A 22023-nucleotide genomic window follows, 5' to 3' on the forward strand; every position below is an offset into this window, starting at 1 on the left:
GGGACTGTTTAGGCCTGTTTTGGGCTCTAATCGGGAATGGGGCGATCGGGATATGAATCCGGGCAGTGCACACTGACGCTATATCCATAGATACACCGGCTCTAGGCCTTGAAGGGTGCTCATCATTGTTACAGGGAACCTTTGGGGAAAAAAAAAACAAAATTGGGTGTCTACAACCATCAAAACCAGAGAAAAGAGAGTGCAAAAGGAATGCCTAGATTAGGCTGAAGTTTGAAGGATCGAGGAACGTGAATTCTTCCTTGAACTTGCTGATCAAGTCAGAGCTGACATCTTTTACCTAGACTTGGACGCGTATATGACTAGACAAAGACTTGAGAGCCTAGCCTGCTAAGTTCAGGTATAAAAAATAAAATAAAATAAAATATAAATACATATATCCATACACAAGTGCATAGTAGGTGATATTTTGCACGGGCATACACCTAGTACAGTACAAGATGCATGCTGATTGGGATTAGTAATATAAAATTGTGCGTACATGTATATGTGATGTTATTCTGGTACATAGGTTCCCTCAAATGTATGATTATTTTAAGAGATACATAGAAGAATATAGATATACCCTAGAGCACAAAAATAACTAGTATATAGCTCTCAAACCCCCTTTCAAAGAGAAATCATGGTTGGGACAAGGTTAAACAAGAGAGCTCGCCTTGATAAGTAGTCTCGTTTTGCTTGAGAAGCTGGACCACCTAATGCTCCGGCCCCGACTCTTGAAACTTCTGCTTCTTCAGAAAATGCACCTGAGGTTCCTCCTACACAAACACATGAGGTTCCCCCAGCACCTAAGATTCCTCCAGCTCATGTACCCCCACCTCCACCAATTATGACTACCAGAGAAGTCACTGCAATTATGGCTACTATGATGCAGTCTATGCAACAGCAGTAGCAAGTTCAACTGCAGATTCAGCAACAACAACAACAAGAGCTGATGACCAGCATGAACGTGCAACTCATGGCTGCCACGCAGCAGAGAACAGTACCGCAACCTAACCATCCGCCAAACTTTCCTCCTCATGTGCCTCAGGTTACACTAGGAAACTCCACCGCCAGGATGATGGAGAAATTCAAGAAACTCCATCCTCCATCTTTCTCCAAGGTCGAATCAGATTTGCTACAACCTGAGAGATGGATCAGCGCCTTAGAGAAGGCTTTCGAAGTACTAGAATGCACCAACACCCAGAAGTTGATATGCGTTGGGTACCAGTTACGAGATGAAGCTGCGGCCTGGTGGAAGTCAACTCGGCCAAATCTTGAAGCACCTCATCCGGACCCAACTTGGGATCAGTTCAAAGAGGTTTTCTTCAGAAATTACTTTCCAGAGAGCCTCAAAGATAGAAAAGAAGCAGAGTTCTCTGCCCTCACGCAAGGGTCAAAGACAGTACTAGAATACCAACAACAATTCGAGGACCTGCTCCATTTTGCACCAGAACATCTGAGAAATAAGGCAAGCAAGACCAAAAATTTTGAGAAAGGACTTAAACCTGAGATTGGAGCTATGTTGTCAATCATGGAGATTGAAACCTATACTCGGATGGTTGATAAGGCTAAGACAGTTGAAGATAGACTGAAGGAAAAGTCGACTACATCGCAAGGGTCAACGAAAAGGTCTGGCGGTTACCAGAACTACAATTGGCCCAATAAGACTTTCAAGAGTCCCAGCAACCCCAGCCTATTGCAGTATGGATGCCTTAAAGCGGGTCAAATCTCATAATCTTTCCGCCCGACTTACAACCAGTCATGCTAGTATACTTGTCAGGGTTCTAGTCAAGCTATAACTTTCGTTCAGACTCCGCGGTTGGTAGCAAGCCAAGCCAGCCAGGCATCTTCCCAATCGACCCGTACAGTGCCCTCTTTTCAGTCTATGGATTCTGCCTGATGTTTTGGATGTGGCCAACCTGGCCATTGGGTAAGAGATTGTACACATCGAAGGAATAACGCACCCTCGAGGTTCCAATCAACTGGCCGACCTTTCCAACCCCAGGATAGCAGAAGCCAGGGGAAAGTTTATGCGCTGACTAATGAGGAAGCTAAAGTGGATCCGAAAGTAATGACAGGTATCTTCCAAAGGAAACTATAAACTAATTCATGATAAGATATGCAACATATGTAGGTTTTTTATTTCATTATTATCCTCAATCTAAACTTAGGTACCCTAAACATAGCATCCATTCCTGCGCATGTGCTATTTGACTCCGGTGCATCGCATTCCTTCGTTTCTAGTATCTTTGCTAGCAAGCTGAACATATCCCCTAGGAACATAGGGCACAAGTTTGTAGTTAGCACCCCAACTGGAAGCATAGTAAGCTTGAAGGAAATTCTCAACTCTTGCTCGGTAGAAATCTGCAGGCAGAACTTGATGGCTGATCCGATCAGATTCAACATGAAGGACTTTGACACAATCCTAGGAATGAATTGGTTGTCCACTTGATGAGCACATTTATGTGTGAAATCTTAGGGCATAAAGCATACATTTTACCACATTGGACAGAGTTACTCGGTGCTTTCTTGAGCTTTTCAGGGTTTAGGTGAATTATTGTGAAAATGGAAGAGATGATGCTAAGGAGATGTTTTTAAGCTTTTTTGAGGTGTTAATAGTATGGATGCATAGCCCATCGAGTCAGCTTCGCAACGGTTCAAACGACACTTGATTCCGAGTTGAAACGAAGAAGTTATGGCCGCTTCCGTAACGACGTGCGAAAATGGTGTACAGGGGTTTATTTATAATTATTGACAGTCGTACGGGGACAAAGTGAAACGGAAGTTCGGATTCCAGGGGCCTAAACATAATTATCAGAAATTACTTTACTGTACCCGAAAGATTCCATTTGAAAGGCTCTGGACAGTCCAACTTCAACTCGAGATATCTTGGGCTCCCCAACTCCGAATTGGACGAAATTTGGGTCTATTTTGGGTGATTTTTCGCAAGGAACACAATGGTGAGGCCTATATAAGCACCCCATGCTCCACGTTTTCTGAAAGACAGAATAGGTATTTTATTTATTCTTGAAGGAATCCTAGTCATCACCCTTACTCTCTCTCTCCTCCAACTTCTCAAGGGCACTTCTGAAATTCTACTTGGGATAGATTTATATTTTCTCATCTATGGAAGGTTGAAAAATCAAAGATGCTTTGATTTTATTGCTTGGAGAAGATATCTACAAAGAAAAGGAAGCACTTGTTAGATTTGGAAGTTTATTTTTCTAGAAATAGAAGGTCTATGTAAACAATCTTCTCTTCTTCTTCTTCTCTTTTTTTTTTCTTCTTAGGATTCAAGGCATTGTAAAAGAGGAAAGAGAAGAGAATATTCTCTTTTCTTACGGAATATTTCTCCTACACTTCCATCTTCTCTCTTCTCTCTTCTCTCTTCTCCTCTCTTCCACCTATAAATACCCCCTACCTCTCTTGTAAAAAGGGCTCATTTACTTAGTGAAATTTCTTCTCTTCTTCTCCTTCTAATTTTGTGATTTTTGGCTTTTCTAGGTTCTAGTTTGCTTTTATGATTTTTAGTTAATGGTTATAATAGGTTTAGTTTATGCTTTAATTTCAATTTAACTCTTCAATTGGGTTGTAATTTCTTAATTCTAGTTTAGGTTTTAAGCCTTCTAATCTAAGTTCTTAAGTTGATGACAAGACTTGAAGATTTAGAAGAGGAGGCCATGGTAAGTTTATGCAAGTATTCAAGCTTTTCAATTACATTCATGCAAGCACATCCAGGTTTTACTATCTAAACTCTCAATCTCATTCTCCATCTCCTCTATCTCTCTCTATCTTCTTCTTCTTCCCCCTCTATTTCTTTTATTTTAATTTTATATGGTTGTGGTTTATGGATGCATTTTTATTCTCTTATTTCTTCTTATATGGTTAGTATGTGTGGCTGTATTTTTATTCCTTTCAATTCGCTTTAGTTTGATAGGTTAGATGCTTATGTGTTAGGACGCCGATTTAATCCCTTAATTTTGTTTGATGCTTATGAGTTAGGATGCATTGATTTTCGTTAGTTTAATTAGTTTAATTTAACACTTTAATTTGGTTCACTTTGCATTACTTTTAAGTTAGTTAAATAGAGTGGCGTATATCTCATCGTGTTCAACCCGTAGCTACGATTGACCCGTACGCTTGCGGTTTTATTTTAACTCAAACAAGTTTTGGTGCCATTGCCGGGGAGATTATTGTTCATTTTATTTATCTAATTTTTAAGTAGTTCGAAGTGTTTCATTTTATTATTTTCTCTTCTTTTTTTTGAAAAAAAAAAAAAAAAACTGTTTTTAAAAACCTCTTCTTGTTTCTCTTCTGTTTCAAATAGTGTGCGTCTAATCTAAAGTCCTTTATATGCTTCAACCCTCCATCTTTTGGTATCCCTCATAGGATTAAGTTACCTATGACGCTACATCTTGACTTGGTTGGGTGGATTGACATGTGACTTATCATTGGAGGTGACCACTCTTGATAACAGGAAAGTGACATAGTGAGAGTGTTGGAAACATAAACGTATAGTAGACCTCCATTCTACATCAGAATCCATATTGGAGTCGCACGTAGGTGGCTATAGAAGACTATACGGGTTCCCTTGCTGTCAACCTATATGGCATCCTTACAGCTTTGGAACCATTGTTTCGATTTTTTAGGGATAGATGCACTATCTACCTTGGGCTCCCTCTTATTTTTAGTATTTTTTTTCCTTAAATCTTTTATTTTTTTTTCTTCTTTTATTTTTCAAAGGAGACCTCATATTTGTTTAGGTGGCTAAGGTGTGGACTCATGATTCAAGTAATCGTCTTATTAGAAGGCCACCTTTTCTACCACCTTTGACCATGGGTGACCAACAACCCAAGACTCTTAAGGATAGGTTTTACCCCACCAGGGCTGGACAGCCCTCATGCATTAGTCTGTCTGTTGTTACAGGGAATAACTATAAACTCAAGACCAACTTCATCAGCATGCTACCCCATTTCCATGGGATGGCTAATGAGGATGCATATCTCTTCCTTAGGGAATTTGAGGAGGTCTGTGTTCTAATTAAGGTCCAGAATTTGACTGATGATGCAGTTAGGCTTAGGTTTATACCCTTTGCCCTGAAAGACCAGGCCAAGAAGTGGCATTATGGACTGCCAACAAACTCCATTAATACATGGGATGAGTTCACCATTGTCTTTTTAAGAAAATTCTTCCCTCTTCACAAGACCAATACGCTTAAAAGTGACATCCTCCAGTTCAGGCAGAAACCACATGAGTCCTTTTCTAAATTCATGGAAAGATTCAAGGACCTCCTCTTAGAATGCCCTCACCATGGTTTTGACTTGTGGTAGCTATGCCAAATTATTTATGAGGGTATTGATTATCAGACCAAGCAACTTGTAGAGTCTATGTGTCCAGCAGGCTTTACTTCTTTTTCTAAGGAGAATGATACATGGACATTCTTAACCAACTTGGCTGATAAGACTAGGGAATGAGAATCTTCCCAAGAGGCTGAAAGGACCACTAAGGGGTATCTCATTGAGGGTATGCCAGCCAAGGAAGCCAAACTTGACAGCCTCATAAAACAGTTGGAGTCCATTAGTTCTTAAAGAGTCTATACCAGTTAATCCGGTCAACCAGGTTAACCATGTGTCGGTATGCAGTTGGTGCCAAACCCCTGGACACCTTTCTGAGGAATGCCCCAACACCTTGGTGGAAAATTTCAGCACTGAGAATGTAAGTGCTCTCTACCAAAATAACCCATATAGCAATACTTACAATCCAGGATGGAGAAATCACCCCAATTTCTCATGGAATCAAGGGAACCAAGCAGGCCCATCCAACTTTAACCATCAAGGCCAGGTTGGTGCCCAAAGGCCCAACTATACACCACAAAGTCAAGGAATGTCTCCTAACCCCTTTCCCCCTCGTCCTCATCTAGGATCTTCTATTAATTCTGCTAGGCCTCCTCTCCTTGCACCTTATCAGCAACCCCCAGGGTTTACCAATACAGGAGAGGCAACAAGACTGAATGAGATGGACAACAAGATAGCTCTTCTCATGATAAGCCACAATAACATGGAAAAATAACTCACCCAGCTTGTCACAATCCTACATGAGAGGGAAACAGGAAAGTTACCTAGCCAGCCTGAGCCAAATCCTAGGCATCAGGTTCATATTCAGCAAGGTACCCAAGCTCCTCCAACCAATGTTGCACAAGGTCAACAACACTAAGGGTCCTCCAGACAGGTAAATATTGTTTATACTTTAAGGAGTGGCCGTGAGTATCAACAGGCTAGTGCATCTCAGTCTTTACCATCTCATACTCCTGTTGACTCTCCCCCTTCTGAAGAGGCCATTGAAGTGCCTACTGTTCCAGGTTCATTTGATGAACCTAAAGATATACCAGATGATTTAGTTGAGGAAACCAAAGAGGATTCTGTTAAGGAAGTTAAAAAGACCAACCCTGAAAGAATTTATACCCCACCTGCCCCTTTCCCAAATAGGTTGGTTAGCAAGAAGTCTCCTTCTGTGGAGAAGATATTGGATGTGTTCAAACAGGTTCAGGCGAATATCCCCTTCTTGGATGCTATTGCCCAGATTCCCGCTTATGCTAAAGTCCTCAAAGACTAATGCACTCAAAAGCGGACCATCAATGTGCCCAAAAAGGCACTCTTGGCTACTAACATTAGTTCTCTAATCTCACAGCCAGTAGCAGCCAAGCATAAGGATCCTGGAAGCCCCACCATCTCTTGCACTATAGGCCATACTACTATTGATCATGCCTTATTGGACCTTGGTGCAAGTGTGAACCTCTTACCCTTTCATGTCTACCAACAATTGGGATTGGGAGAACTAAAACCGACCAAAATTAATCTTCAACTTGCAGATCGGTCGGTTAAAGTTCCTAAGGGAATGATTGATGATGTCCTGTTGAAGGTTGGGGAATTTATTTTTCCTGTGGATTTTATTATTTTAGATACCCAACCCACTGCCAACTTCAAGGACCAAATCCCAATCATATTGGGTAGACCATTCCTAGCTACCACTAATGCTTTAATCAATTGCAGGAATGGTCTCATGAAATTATCTTTTGGTAATACTTTTGTTGACTTCAATGTGTTTAGGTTGGGCAAACAGCCTGACATGGATGAAGAGGTGCATATGCTTCAAGGATTTTTTGATGATATTGATACGTTCTTTGGGATTGATTTTGATTCGGGATTTCAAGAATGTATGCAGAAATTGGAGGGTGTTGATGATACTCCCTTATCTGAGGTCTGGAGCATCCAATCACCTTTGGAGCCCCTTGGACCCCTATCCACTTCCATTCCCAAATCCTCTATTATTGAGCCCCCCACATTAGAGTTGAAGGCATTGCCCTCCAACCTCAAGTATGCCTTCTTAGGACATGATCATACTCTTCCTGTTATTATTGCTTCTGATTTGACTTCTATTCAGGAAAAAGAATTGATTAAGCTTCTAAAGGACCATAAGGAAGCCATAGGTTGGATCATGTCTGACATCAAAGGTATTAGCCCCTCTATTGTTCAACATCATATACATCTGATGGAAAGTTCCAAACCTTCTAGGGAATCCCAAAGGAGGGCTAATCCTGTGATGAAAGAGGCAATCAAGAAAGAGATCCTAAAATGCTTGGATCATGGCATCTTTTATCCTATTTCTGATAGCCAATGGGTGAGTCCTATGCAGGTTGTGCCTAAGAAAGGAGGAGTCACTGTAGTTGAGAATGCCAATAATGAGTTGATTCCAACCCGTATCCAAACGGGATGGAGAGTGTGCATTGACTATAGGAAATTGAATGCGGCAACTTGGAAGGACCACTTCCCCTTGCCTTTTATTGTTCAGATATTAGAGAGACTAGCTGGCCATGAATATTATTGTTTTCTTGATGGTTATGCAGGCTATAACCAAATTTCTATTGCTCTAGAGGACCAACACAAGACCACTTTCACATGCCCTTATGGAACCTTTGCTTACCGGCGTATGCTTTTTGGGCTTTGCAAAGCCCCTACTACATTCCAAAGGTGCATGATGAGTATCTTTTCTGATATGGTAGAGCACTTCCTAGAGGTGTTTATAGATGATTTTTCTATTCACAGCTCTACTTTTTCTAATTGCTTACATCATCTCTCTTTGGTTCTTAAAAGATGCATAGAAAAGAACTTGGTCCTGAATTGGGAGAAGTGCCACTTCATGGTAAAGCAATGTATAGTTCTTGGTCACATTGTGTCCAAAGAAGGGGTCAAGGTTGATAGATCTAAGGTGGACCTTATAGCCAATTTACCACCACCTAAGAGTGTGAAGGACATTAGATCTTTTCTTGGCCATGCAGGTTTTTATAGAAGATTCATCAAGGATTTTAGCCAGATAGCTAGACCTCTCACCTCTCTTTTGGCAAAGGACTGCCCATTTGATTTCTCTTCTGAGTGTCATGATAGTTTTGAATAATTGAAAAGACCGTTAACTTCAGCCCCCATTATTCAAGCTCCAAATTGGACAGTTTCATTTGAGCTTATGTGTGATGCCTCTGATTTTGCTATAGGGGTTATTCTTGGGCAAAGAATCAACAAATTGCCCCATGTGATTTATTATGCAAGTAGGACTCTTAATGATGCACAGCTTAATTATACTACCATTGAGAAAGAATTTTTAGCTGTTGTGTTTGCTTTAGAGAAGTTTAGGCCCTACTTGGTTGGATCACATGTGATTGTTTATACTGACCATGCAGCTATCAAATATCTTGTGCAGAAGAAAGATGCCAAGGCTCGCCTCATTAGGTGGGTTCTTTTGTTACAAGAATTTGATCTTGAAATTAGGGATAAGAAAGGGTGTGAAAATTTGGTTGCAGACCATCTATCCCGGCTGCCTAATTCCTTGACTGTTGATTCTCCAGTCAACGAGAATTTTTCTGATTAGTATTTGATGGCAGTGTCTAGTGAACCTTGGTTTGCTGACATTGTTAATTATCTGGTTACGGGTGTGACACCTGCACATTGGTCCACCCAAGATAAGAATCGTTTCTTTTCACAAGTTAAGTATTTCTTTTAGGATGATCCTTATCTTTTTAAGACCTGCCCAGATCAAGTAATCCAGAAATGTGTCCCTGATTATGATCAACAATCTGTCTTATCTTTTTGCCATGATCAGGCTTGTGGAGGCCATTTTGGGCCTAATAAGACTGTGGCCAAAGTTTTACAGTGTGGATTTTATTAGCCTAGTCTATTTAAAAACGCTTTTACTTATTGCAGGGCATGTTCTTCATGCCAATCCTTAGGGCGTCTTACTAAGAGAAATATGATGCCCCTCAACCCAATTCTTGTGGTTGAGGTGTTTGATGTATGGGGTATTGATTTCATGGGGCCTTTTCCTAACTCTTTTGGTAACCTATACATATTACTTGCTATGGACTATGTGTCCAAATGGATTGAGGCAGTTGCTTATAAGACCAATGACCACAAGGTGGTTGTGAAATTTCTGAAGGAGAACATCTTCTCCCATTTTGGTACTCCCCGGGCTATCATTAGTGATCAAGGCAAGCATTTTTGTAATCAACCTTTTGAGGCCCTCATGAAAAAGTATGGTGTCGTCCATAAGTTGGCCACACCCTACCATCCCCAGACCAGTGGCCAGGTTGAGGTTTCAAATAGGCAGATCAAACAAATTCTTGAGAAAACCATCAACCCGAACAGCAAGGATTGGTCTAACCGGTTCGTAGATGCATTGTGGGCCCATAGGACAGCCTTCAAGACCGATCTTGGTCAATCTTCGTACTATCTAGTGTATGGAAAGGCATGTCACTTACCTGTAGAGATTGAGCACAAGGCCTTTTGGGCTATCAAGAAGCTTAACTTTAACCTACGCACTGCAGGTGCCCATAGGTAACTCCAACTATCTGAGTTGGAAGAGCTTAGGAATGAGGCATATGAGAATGCCCGGATTTACAAGGAAAAAACCAAGGTTTTCCATGATAGGCACATTTTGAGAAAATCTTTTGAGGTAGGCCAAAATGTTTTGTTGTACAATTCTCGTTTGCATATCTTTTCAGGTAAGCTGCGTTCTAGATGGGATGACCCCTATATTGTTCAAAAAGTTTATCCTCATGGGGCTGTTGAAGTCCTCAATCCAAGTACAGGAGCTACTTTCAAGGTCAATGGCCAAAGATTGAATCCGTACATAGAGATGCCTACTCCAGTTGAAGAGAGGTCATGGATCTCCATGAGCCTCTTTACCTTGACCCCTGATATCCTGGTATGTATCCCCTCCCTTGTCCTTATTCTTTCTTTTCTGCATGCATTGAGGACACTGCATGAATTAAGTGTGGGGGGGTGTGCTGGACTTTAATTGTGAATTTTATGAATTTTGATTGTGGCGATAGTTTTTTGTTATGTGCATAAGTCTCTTCGATTTGTAAAGCGAGAGTTAGAGGGAATTAGGTGCCCTCCTAGCATGCGAAATAATAAAAAAATCCCTTTTCAAGGATGGTAGTTGGTTTGTATCCGGTGATGGGGATTGAGTTTGAAAATATGAGGACTACTTCATGTGATGGTTAGATTCCTCTATGTGTTTATGGACCCCTTTGATCTTTTGGCTAGTAGTTGAGACCAATTTGTTTGTGGCAAGGCATAAAAGTGAAAGTGAATGAAAAAAAAAGAAAAAAAAAAAAGAGAGAGAAACAGAAAGAAAAGTGGAATTCCTTGGGACTAGACAGGGCACTGTACCTCATGAAGCAGGGTGACTTGATCGAAATTCCTTGGAAGGAAACTCAAAAAAAAAAAAAAAAAACTCTTGCATCAATGTCTGAATGTCTTATGGATACATGCAAAAAACAAAGCTACCAAGTATTTGACAGTCAGACGGGGACAAAGTGAAGCAGAAGTTCGGATTCCAGGAGCCTAAACACAATTATCAGAAGTTACTTTACTGTACCCGAAAGATTCCATTTGGAAGGCTCTGGACAGTCCAACTTCAACTTGAGATATCTTGGGCTCCCCAACTCCGAATTGGACGAAATTTGGGTCTATTTTGGGTGATTTTTCGCAAGGAACACAATGGTGAGGTCTATATAAGCGCCCCATGCTCCACGTTTTCTGAAGGACAGAATAGGTATTTTATTTATTCTTGAAGGAATCCTAGTCAGCACCCTTACTCTCTCTCTCCTCCAACTTCTCAAGGGCACTTCTGAAATTCTACTTGGGATAGATTTATATTTTCTCATCTATGGAAGGTTGAAAAATCAAAGATGCTTTGATTTTATTGTTTGGAGAAGATATCTACAAAGAAAAGGAAGCACTTGTTAGAATTTGAAGTTTATTTTTCTAGAAATAGAAGGTCTATGTAAACAATCTTCTCTTCTTCTTCTTTTTTTTTTTTTTTTTTTCTTAGGATTCAAGGCATTGTAAAAGAGGAAAGAGAAGAGAATATTCTCTTTTATTAGGGAATATTTCTCCTACACTTCCATCTTCTCTCTTCTCCTCTCTTCCACCTATAAATACCCCCTACCTCTCTTGTAAAAAGGGCTCATTCACTTAGTGAAATTTCTTCTCTTCTTCTCCTTCTAATTTGTGATTTTTGGCTTTTCTAGGTTCTAGTTTGTTTTTATGATTTTTAGTTAATGGTTATAATAGGTTTAGTTTATGCTTTAATTTCAATTTAAGTCTTCAATTGGTTTGTAATTTCTTAATTCTAGTTTAGGTTTTAAGCATTCTAGTCTAAGTTCTTAAGTTGATGACAAGACTTTAAGATTTAGAAGAGGAGGTCATGGTAAGTTTATGCAAGTATTCAAGCTTTTCAATTACATTCATGCAAGCACATCCAGGTTTTACTATCTAAACTCTCAATCTCATTCTCCATCTCCTCTATCTCTCTCTATCTTATTCTTCTTCCCCCTCTATTTCTTTTATTTTAATTTTATATGGTTGTGATTTATGGATGCATTTTTATTCCCTTATTTCTTTTTATATGGTTAGTATGTGTGGCTGTATTTGCATTCCTTTCAATTCGCTTTAGTTTGATAGGTTAGATGCTCATGTGTTAGGACGCCGATTTAATCCCTTAATTTTGTTAGATGCTTATGAGTTAGGATGCATTGATTTTCGTTAGTTTAATTAGTTTAATTTAACACTTTAATTTGGTTCACTTTGCATTACTTTTAAGTTAGTTAAATAGAGTGGCGTATATCTCCTTGTGTTCGACCCGTAGCTACGATTGACCCGTACGCTTGCGGTTTTATTTTAACTCAAACACCACTCATAGAGCAAATGTCATGTGTGTGGAAAGGAAGATCGTTTTTAAACCTAAGAGTGGGGATGAGTTTACCTACAAGAATGAACCGATGAAAAAGCCCAAGAAGCTAATGATATCTGCACTCCAAGCAAAGAAGTTGTTGAATGGTGGATGCTAGGGATATTTGGCAACAATTGTGGATTTGGAAGCAAAGGTAACACCATTGGAGGAGTTGGATGTAGTCCGAGAATTCCCTGACATGTTTCCTGAAGACCTAACCCAACTGCCACCAGAGCGTGAAACTGAGTTTGTAATAGACCTAACCCCTGAGGTAGCCCCGATATCTAAGGCGTCGTATCAGATGGCACCCATAGAGTTGAGGGAGCTACAAATTCAACTGTAGGATCTTTTGAAGAAGGGATTTATCTGACCCAGTGTATCTCCTTGGGGAGCACCGATCCTATTTGTAAAGAAGAAGGATGGAAGCATGTATATGTGCATTGCCTATCGAGAGCTTAACAAACTCACAATTAAGAACCGATACCCGTTGCCACGCATTGATGATTTGTTTGATCAGTTGCAGGGTGTAAGTGTCTTCTCAAAGATCGATCTTAGATCAGGGTATCATCAGCTGAGAATAAAGAGCAGTGATATCTCAAAAATAGCTTTCAGAACCAGATATGGACACTATGAGTTCCTAGTGTTGTCCTTCGGTTTAACAAACGCCCCCACGTCGTTCATGGATATGATGAATAGGGTGTTCCATGACGTTCTGGATAAATACGTCATAGTCTTTATCGACGACATTTTAGTCTACTCCAAGAATGAGGAAGATCATACGCGACATTTGAGGTTTGTGTTGCAGCGACTAAAGGAACACCAGTTGTTCGCAAAATTCAGTAAGTATAAATTTTGGCTCAACCAGATAGGATTCTTGGGACACATAGTTTTAAGGAAAGGCATCGAAGTTGATCTAGAAAAAGTTAAAGTTATCCTTGAGTGGGAGACACTAAAGAGTGCCACAAAAATTCACTACTTTCTAGGATTGGCTAGTTATTACTGTCGATTCATTGAGAACTTCTCACGACTATCGGTGCCGATGACTCGACTAACCAAGAAGGGAGCAAAGTTTGAATGGTCCGATACATGTGAAAAAAGCTTTCGTGAACTAAGGGAACGATTAGTAACAGCCCCGGTATTGACTATTCCATATGGCACGAGCGGCAGGATAGTGAATACTGAAGCGTCTCGTATAGGCCTGGGTTGTGTACTGATGCAAAATGGGAAGGTGGTCGCTTATGCGTCAAGATAGTTAAAAGAACATGAGAAGAATTACCCAACGCATGATTTGGAATTAGCAGCTGTGGTTTTCACCTTGAAAATCTGGCGGCACTATTTATATGACGAGAAGAGTGAAATCTTCAGCAACCACAAAGCCTGAAGTACTTCTTCACATAGAAGGACCTAAACATGAGGCAAAGAAGATGGCTTGAGTTAGTAAAGGATTATGACTGCGACATATAATACCACTCTGGGAAGGCCAATGTGGTCGCAGACGTGCTGAGCAAGAAGACCCGAACACAATCCTTAGCTTCCCTAGCTATTAATGAGCAATTGATAGAGGAAGCTAGGAAGTTTGACTTGGAACTCATGATAGACGGGACAGCCGTGTTACTGGCGGCCCTGGATGTCCAGCCATCAATCAGAGAAGAGATCATAGAGAAACAACCAAAGGATCCGGAGTTATGGAAGATATTGAGAACATCAAGCAAAGAACTTGGGAGGATCCAGACATCTCAATTTTTTACGACGAGGCGCTCAAGTTCAGAGATAGATTGTGCGTTCCTATGGACTACGATGTGCAAGATTGAATCCTTAGGGAAGCACACAGTTCACCATATACAATACACCCGGGCAGCATGAAGATGTATAAGGACCTGAAGGGATACTATTGGTGGATTGGGATGAAGGAGACTGTGGCGTTGTACGTATCAGAGTGCCTCACCTGCCAGCAAATAAAGGAGGATAAGCATAGACCGTACGGACTGCTGCAACTACTGCCAGTCCCTGAATGGAAATGGGAACACATCACCATTGACTACGTGACCAGACTGTCGTTGATAACTAAGGGCATGAATACAATCTAGGTGATTATTGACAGGTTAAAAAAATTAGCTCACTTTGTTCCTATAAAGGTTACTTGACCCTTGGACAAGCTGGCCCAGCTATACATCGACAGCATCGCTTGCCTTCACGGTGTACCAGTCAGTATTGTCTCCGACCGAGAGCCTAGATTCACTTCCAGATTTTGGAGATGCCTACAACAAGCCATGGGCTCTCAGTTGAATCTCAGCACAGCTTTTCACCCCCAGACTGACGGGCAGTCTAAGCGGACTATACAGACCTTGGAGGATATGCTTAGAGCATGTGCTTTGGAAATGAGGGACAGTTGGGACTCACACGTTCCCTTAATAGAGTTCGCTGATAATAACAGCTACCATTCCGCCATTGGAATGGCACCCTCGAAGCTCTATACGGAAGAAAGTATCGCACACCCCTATATTGGGACGAAGTTGGTGAGCGGCATATGATAGGCCTGAAGATAATTCAAATCACTTGTGAAAAGGTGGATGTGATTAGAGAGAAGATCAAAGCAGCTTAGTCAAGGCAAAAGAGCTACTTCGACAATAGGAGGAAGGATATTGAGTTTGCGGTTGGCGAGAAGGTGTTTCTTCAGATTTCTCCAACCAAAGGCATCATGCGTTTCAGCAGGAAGGGAAAGCTGAGCCCAAGATATATTGGCCCGTACGAAATTCTCACGAGGGTTGGTCCAGTAGCGTACCGGTTAGCTCTGCCGCCATCATTGGAAGATGTTCACAATGTGTTCCACGTGTCAATGCTAAAGAAGTACATAACCAATCCGACACATGTACTTTCGGCTGAGCTGGAACATCTTAACTTCGACATGACCTATGTGGAGCAACCTGAAGAATTTCTGGATCAGAATGAACATAAGCTCCGTAACTGTACCGTTGCCTACGTCAAGGTACGATGGAGAAACCACAACCCTGAAGAAGCCTCACGGGAAAAAGAAGAAGAAATACGCAAGGAATATGCCCATCTATTCAGCTTACAAGGTACGTTAAATTTCAAGGACAAAATTCTTGTATGTGGTTGAGGATGTTAAATCTGTACCCGAACCCTAACCCGAACTCTGAATGTAGGTCCAAAACCCGATGAATCTAAGGTCATGACTTCTAGCAACCTGTGGTGCATTGATTGGGTAATCGTCCGAGAGGAAGGAAGTTCAGTGGTAACTTCATATATACCAACTAGGAGGCAGATACCACCCCCATGCAGCTGTTTTGTGCATCAACTGATGCACAGCCCAAGGTAAACCTCTTCCCTAATTATTTTAGGATTTTAATTATTGATAAATGCTACAACACTGTAGGAGGCCTGAAAATCATGCATGACTAGTACCCAATCCATGGCCTAAGCCCCTGTGGAGCCCAAATGCAAAAATAGCAGGGATTCACCTACTGGTCCATCCCTACTGATCGATTGGATCGACCAGTGCTATTGTCCTACACAAAATCCACTTCAGATGGGTGGGGCCCAGTGTCTCGCACCCCGAATCACCTACCCGTACTTAAATAGACCCGTGAGAATATTGTCCCGATAATATGGCCATATGGGACCCACCTAGTAGCCCATGTGCCTTTAAAAGGAACCTTAGAATGAGTTTTTGGGCAAAATGGCTTCTAGCCAAACAAGCCCTATGGCAACTTTTATATAAGCCAACTTAAAAATAGAAACCCTCTCCTATTCATTCCGTTGGAGAGAGAGAAGGAGAGAAAGAGGAGAAAGAGAAAGGGAAGAAGAAGACGAAGGAGGAGCTTGAGCCCACCCCTTGTGCTTGGGATTCAACAAGGCAACCCCCAAACCCAGCAGTTCTATACTGATTTCCTAGCCATTTCCAGGCAATGACCATGATCAGTTCTCTTACCTATGATCTACCATATTGGTTGATAGTATGCTTGAGTTTTAGTATGAAACACTAAGATATTCCTACATGCATGTGAAGATCTGTCCTTCTACACTCCTCTCTGTCTTCTCTTATGTCTAGAATTGTCATAGTGATCATTCTAGCTTAGGAATGACAATCTTCATGTCATATGATAAGTTTAGATTGAAGCTCTATGATCTATAGCATGCTCTTCCTTGAATGCATGATGAAACCCATGACCTTATGCCTATGACAGAACTGATTTCGAGTTGATTGAACTCTATCTTGGTTAATCTTTGTATTCTCATATGAACAGCCATGCATGCTGGCCATAGGTACCAAAAGCCTCAAGACCCCATACATGTTTGATTTTTCACCATGGATGTGTTGGTTATCATGCATGGAACCCAATAATGCTTCCTGATCATCCATGCAAGCCATAGACCAAAAGATCCAAGCTAAAGCAGTGTCATCTTTGAAATTTCTTGAGATTTAATTGCACTGGTCGATTGCCAATGGTCGATTGGATCGACCACTGCAGGGATCTTAACCCTGTGTTGCCTCTGACCTACACCAAGGTCTGGAACACCATTTTGGAGGCCATTTGTATGGTCCATACGGTAAACCATGCCAACCCAACCCTGTTCATGTATTTTTAGAAATGGGTTGATTGCCACTGGTCCATTGGATGGACCAGTCCAATTAACCAGTGCAATCCATGATTGTAAGATATGACCTTAGCACCTGGAATTGCTTAGAAATGTACCAAGGACCCCTTGGTGTGAAATCATGAGCTTTTTCCCAAATTTTGTTGTTGCAGTCCTACTGGTCCATTGGATGGACCAGTACCAATCGATCAGTACTACTGTCTTAGAAGTTTTGAGTCCAGCCTTGGTTTAGGAGCTAGACTAAGGTTACCCCTAGTGTCCTAGGGTAATTAGTGTGCATTAACATAGTTTTCTAATTTATTTACCATAGGTTTTGACTATTTGCCTAGCGACACATATCAAGGTGCTTTTGAGGACCGGCAGTCTTTCGAGCAAGTGGAGCGTAGCCAAGGGGAGTGGATATGAATCTTTTCTGTAGGTATAACACTGTTGAACACTCTGAAGATAATTGAATACATAACTTTGTTGATAACAAATTCAAATCTCTATTTAATTGCTTATGGAATATTGGAATAATGTTATGACTGTGGAATTGGTTATGGATATGCTGATATGATACTTGATGATATTATGCATGATGTTAAATCGCTAGATTAGATGTTGCAGTTGGCTTGGAAATGAATGGTATGGTGATCTGCAGTATGGGCTGCGGGAGCACTGTACACTTCATACTTAGAAATGAGGAGTGTGGTAGCCCATAGAAAGGGATGTGGTTGACACCACTCAACTCATACTTACCATATAGATCATTTGGCTAGGTTGAACATACCCTTATGCTACAGCCCTTACTAACAGGGGTGCATGTGTTGGGTGACATTGGACTCCTAAAAGTCGAGGAGTTATAGAATCTGGGATAGGTTGTCATGGTTATCTTGGGGTCTACCAAGGGAGGGAGTCGGAGCTTTCGGACTAGCGCGGGTTCCACCCGTAATGATTGAGGTGGCAATCAAAGAACGAAAGAGAAGTGACTGAGGTTGTTGCCCGAGTCATTGCAAGTAGCATATACCTATTGACTTAGTTGTGTTGCTAGGTGGACTAAAGTAATAAAATTGAATTCAAGCATGTAGACTCATAATGCTGTGTTGCATCTGCATGCATGATTATTATTTACTTGCTAGGCTCGGTGGAGCTCATCCCTCGTGGAATGTTTCTCTTAGATGATTTTGCAGGTAGATGTCTCCCTGAATGGGAGGATCCTCTCGGACAAGATGGTGATGATTGTGGTGACATTTCTAGTGTGGACCCCTACGGAGGTGATTCCTCTGATGTGGATGATCTGAGTTAGCTTGGAGGAGATGATCTGATAGTGGGTTGTCCTTCTTTTTGATGTTCTAGGAGCATTCTTTTTGTGGATAGCCTGAGGGCATTTTCTTTTTATATAGCTTACAGATGTATCTTTTGTCTTAAACTTATAACTCTGTTGTGAAGCTTAGAAAATGTCAAGGATGTAACTAAACACTGTGGGTTGTGAGCTATGGCTGAACAATGTATTTGGTAGCTCATTATGTACAAATATGAAACTTTAGCTTCTGTTGTACTCTGTTTCCAATATTTTATTGTGAATGTTGTGTGAGTCTGTGAGTGGTGTTTGCTTCTAGATCCTGGAGATTTGGCGGATGTGGTTTGGGGTGTGACACATCCAATAACGCTTCCTAGGGGGTGGTTTTAGGTGTCACACATCCAATGACGCTACTTTGACGTTCTCCTTAGGATCATGGACGATGCGGTCCAGTGGGAAACGATTGAGAAAGCTATTGGAGATAATTGGATTGACATGAAGGGCTCAGGGAAAATCATCTACACCTTTGTTTTGTGACTCATTGCCCGAGCGACTTGTCGTATTTGTGATCGACGTAGTCATGAGTACATTACATACAAAGGGTTAGCACTACTCATCTTGAGGGATCGAGAGTGCTAGATCTGGTGTAATTGGATCGTTTGGGGTATTTTGAAATTGTTTGTGAGTGATGTACCATGTTGGCTAGATGGAAGTTTGATATAATACTCCTACCCTGTATTATCTCGTCAGGTCGCATGCTCCATTTCCTATATGAAGGATAAACACGGAATGAGAGAAACTTGAAGGCATAATTAAACTTATGCGCCCTATGTGGGAGAGTGGGAGATGTAGAATGATATGGGCCACAGGCCCGGTCAAGACCGCCCACAAGGAGCAGATTGGCCAAACCCGCGCAAGGGAGAGGGAGGCCGTCACTTAAGTGACCAACTTCTTTCCCCCCTCTTTTTTGAAGAATCCCAGTGGGGAACTAAAAGGGGCAGCCTAGGGTTTTTGACTTTATGTATCATAGATAGCCTAAAACCCTAGAGATATAGATAAGAAACATATTCTCTCCCTCCCTTCAAGTTCTGTGTTTTTTTTTTTGGATTTTTCCATCCCTGCTGCTAGGGATTTGTGGTGTGGATTTCTCTAAGGAGAAGCCTCTAGAGATTGTGGAGCTTTGTTCGTGCGCTCGTAACCATAAGCTTACCTATAGATCCTTCTTCCGCTGTGCTTCCGTACACATTCAGGTATGATCCAAACCTTGGTTTATTTGGATCTTGGTGTATGTGAGCTAGCAAAAATGAATAGTTACAGTGTGAAAGACCCAACCTACCTTGTGATTGCTTATTGTGGTGCCTAGACGAACAAAGTGCAAATGAAGATTTCCATGAATTTGGGCGTGAAGGTGCACCTCTAGATCCTAATTTATTAAACCACCTCATCAAGATTATAATGGGTCTACATCAACTAGTAGCCAGCGGGGTCGGGCAGGAGAGATGAATGACACTAGAAAATGAATTGCAAATGATCGAGCTGGCTAGATATCATAGGATACAAGAAAGTCCAGGAGTATTTTAGGAATATGGATATTGTAATGGAATTTATGTAACTTTTTTGTTGAACATTACTGATGGGACTAGTCATGTTATGCAATTTTGAGGTTAAATGGATCCTTCCAGCCAATTCTAGACTTATTTGGGTCACATATAGAGGTTAATGGCTTCAACCAAAAAAAATGGAGGTTAATGGCATCTATGTAAATATTGTCAATGGTTTTATGAAACTGTTCCAAAACAAGATTACCAAACACCATTGATGTTCTTTTTCTATTCCAGAACGCATTCTTGAACAAGTTTACCAAACGTCATTAAATGCAAAAAGAACACAGTTCCAACACAGAAACAGAAAAAGATGATTCTACCAAAGAACAACGTTCTCATAACAGGATCGCTACCAAACGCCGCCTTATGTTATATGACCAATTCTTACAAGATCTTGTCTTGCGTTTGTTTGCTTCTTTTTTTTTTTTTTTTTTTTTTTTTTTTTTTGTCTTTTATCAATGTCAGTCCCAATGGCTAGTCCTTAAATTCATAACTCTGACACTGTGAAGTGGTAAGCAAATGAATTGAACATTTATCAAGCTAATAATTGATAATGTTAAGAGTGGTAATAAGACCAACGCCACTTTCAATAAAACTAGGCGGATTAATATCAAAACCCAATTAGAGACTAGTGTTGGTCGTTCTTTTACTAAGGAATAGCTATGTAATAAGATGAACAAGCTACGAAATGATTATAGCAGCTTAAAAAAAACTACTTGAAATAACGGGTTTTGGGTGAAATTCAATTACAAGGACAATTATAGTTGATGATGATATTGTGTGGGAATGGGCTGTATAGGTAAATCTATGTAATAGAAATTTGTTTGAATATTCTTATAAGTCATTGTCTAATGCAATCTTATAAAGTATTCAGGCAAACCCAACCTGGTCCAAATTCAAGAAGAATGGATTACACTACTGGCTTGAATTGCAAATGATCTTCAGAGACTGGAGACTCATACGCACGTGGTGATGGGAGGGTCAGTCAACATTTGGACATTCCCTACAATAATGTTTATAAAGAGGATGACATTGATTTTGACACGTCCACCGCGAATATCGACACAGGGTTAGATGGCCTAGAAGCCTTTGAGGAAGAGGAAGAGTGTCTTTCAGTTAACAGGAGACTTAATAAAACCCCAAGAGCCCATAGGAAGCCGAGTTTGACAGTAGATATATCCAATACACTACACAACATTTCTACACTCTGTGCTTGAGAATGGAAAGGACGGGCAGTACCACTCCCACATCTGCAGCTCCCTCTGCTAACCCCTCAGGGATAGACTTTAGCACATTTGCCTGTCAAAGTTATGAAGGCTGTCAAACGAATATGGGAAGATCCAGAATGGCGACAATCATTCGTTAAAGTCGTTCCTGAAAGAAGGGTTGGATGTCAGAAACGTTTGGACTATCCAATAAGAAGTTATACTTTGATTTACTTTTATTTTTTTTTTTTTTTCTAGGGGAAAAGTTTTCATATACGATCGCGTAAACCGTGTATGTGAGAGGGTGGGAGTTTCAAGACTTTAAATAATGGGTGGGGATTTATGAATTTTTCAATTCTTTGTGAAAGACCCTCTCACATACACGGCTTACACAGCCGTGTATGAAAACTTTCCCCTTTTTTTTTTTGGTAAGAAAAGAAAATATGAAGTTTAAAGGGCCCAACCGGGTTCGAACCGGTGACCTCTTGATGGACATGCGTCTGTATTTTCTAATGATAGATGATTTATTTACCTTAACATCACTTTGGTTTTAGTGATGTTGAATGATTGAATGATTAATTTTTATTTTAATGTTTTTGAAAGTTGATTGTCGGATTTCTTATTTGAATGATGTTGAATGTTGGGTTTTTTAATGTTGATGATTTGCTTTTTATTGTATTTATTTTTTATATTCATATGTCAAATTTTTAAATGAAGTAGATGTGTATATATTATGCAATCTTTTTGTTTAGTCTTACATATTGTAACTCTTGATCTTTAACCCTATATTATGTTTCTTTATTGAAATGTATCCAAATGGCTTCTAATGTGAATGAGTCTATCATTGCTAAATGCGAGATGTACGGTATTAGTTGTCTCAAATACCAAAATAACAAATCAAAATTTTTTTTTGGAAGAGATTATTACAAATATCCTAAGATTGTTCATTTTTTAGTGGATAGATCAACTTAGATTATGTAAATATGGTTAAGGTCATAGCTACTTAGTGTAGTTGGTGAGCTGTGGTGCGCTT

The 22023-nt window shown here is 40.5% G+C and overlaps 1 protein-coding gene across 1 annotated transcript; it reads left to right on the forward strand.

Annotated features, from left to right (window-relative positions):
- The first annotated feature begins 952 nt into the window (after window positions 1-952).
- Window positions 953-1735, forward strand: LOC122659426. The gene has a single exon (XM_043854538.1). It carries the CDS (start codon window positions 953-955, stop codon window positions 1733-1735), a length of 783 nt encoding a protein of 260 aa, XP_043710473.1.
- Window positions 1736-22023: the final 20288 nt, after the last annotated feature.

The sequence above is a fragment of the Telopea speciosissima genome, chromosome 4 (assembly GCF_018873765.1).
Source record: "Telopea speciosissima isolate NSW1024214 ecotype Mountain lineage chromosome 4, Tspe_v1, whole genome shotgun sequence".
Classification (NCBI taxonomy): domain Eukaryota; kingdom Viridiplantae; phylum Streptophyta; class Magnoliopsida; order Proteales; family Proteaceae; genus Telopea; species Telopea speciosissima.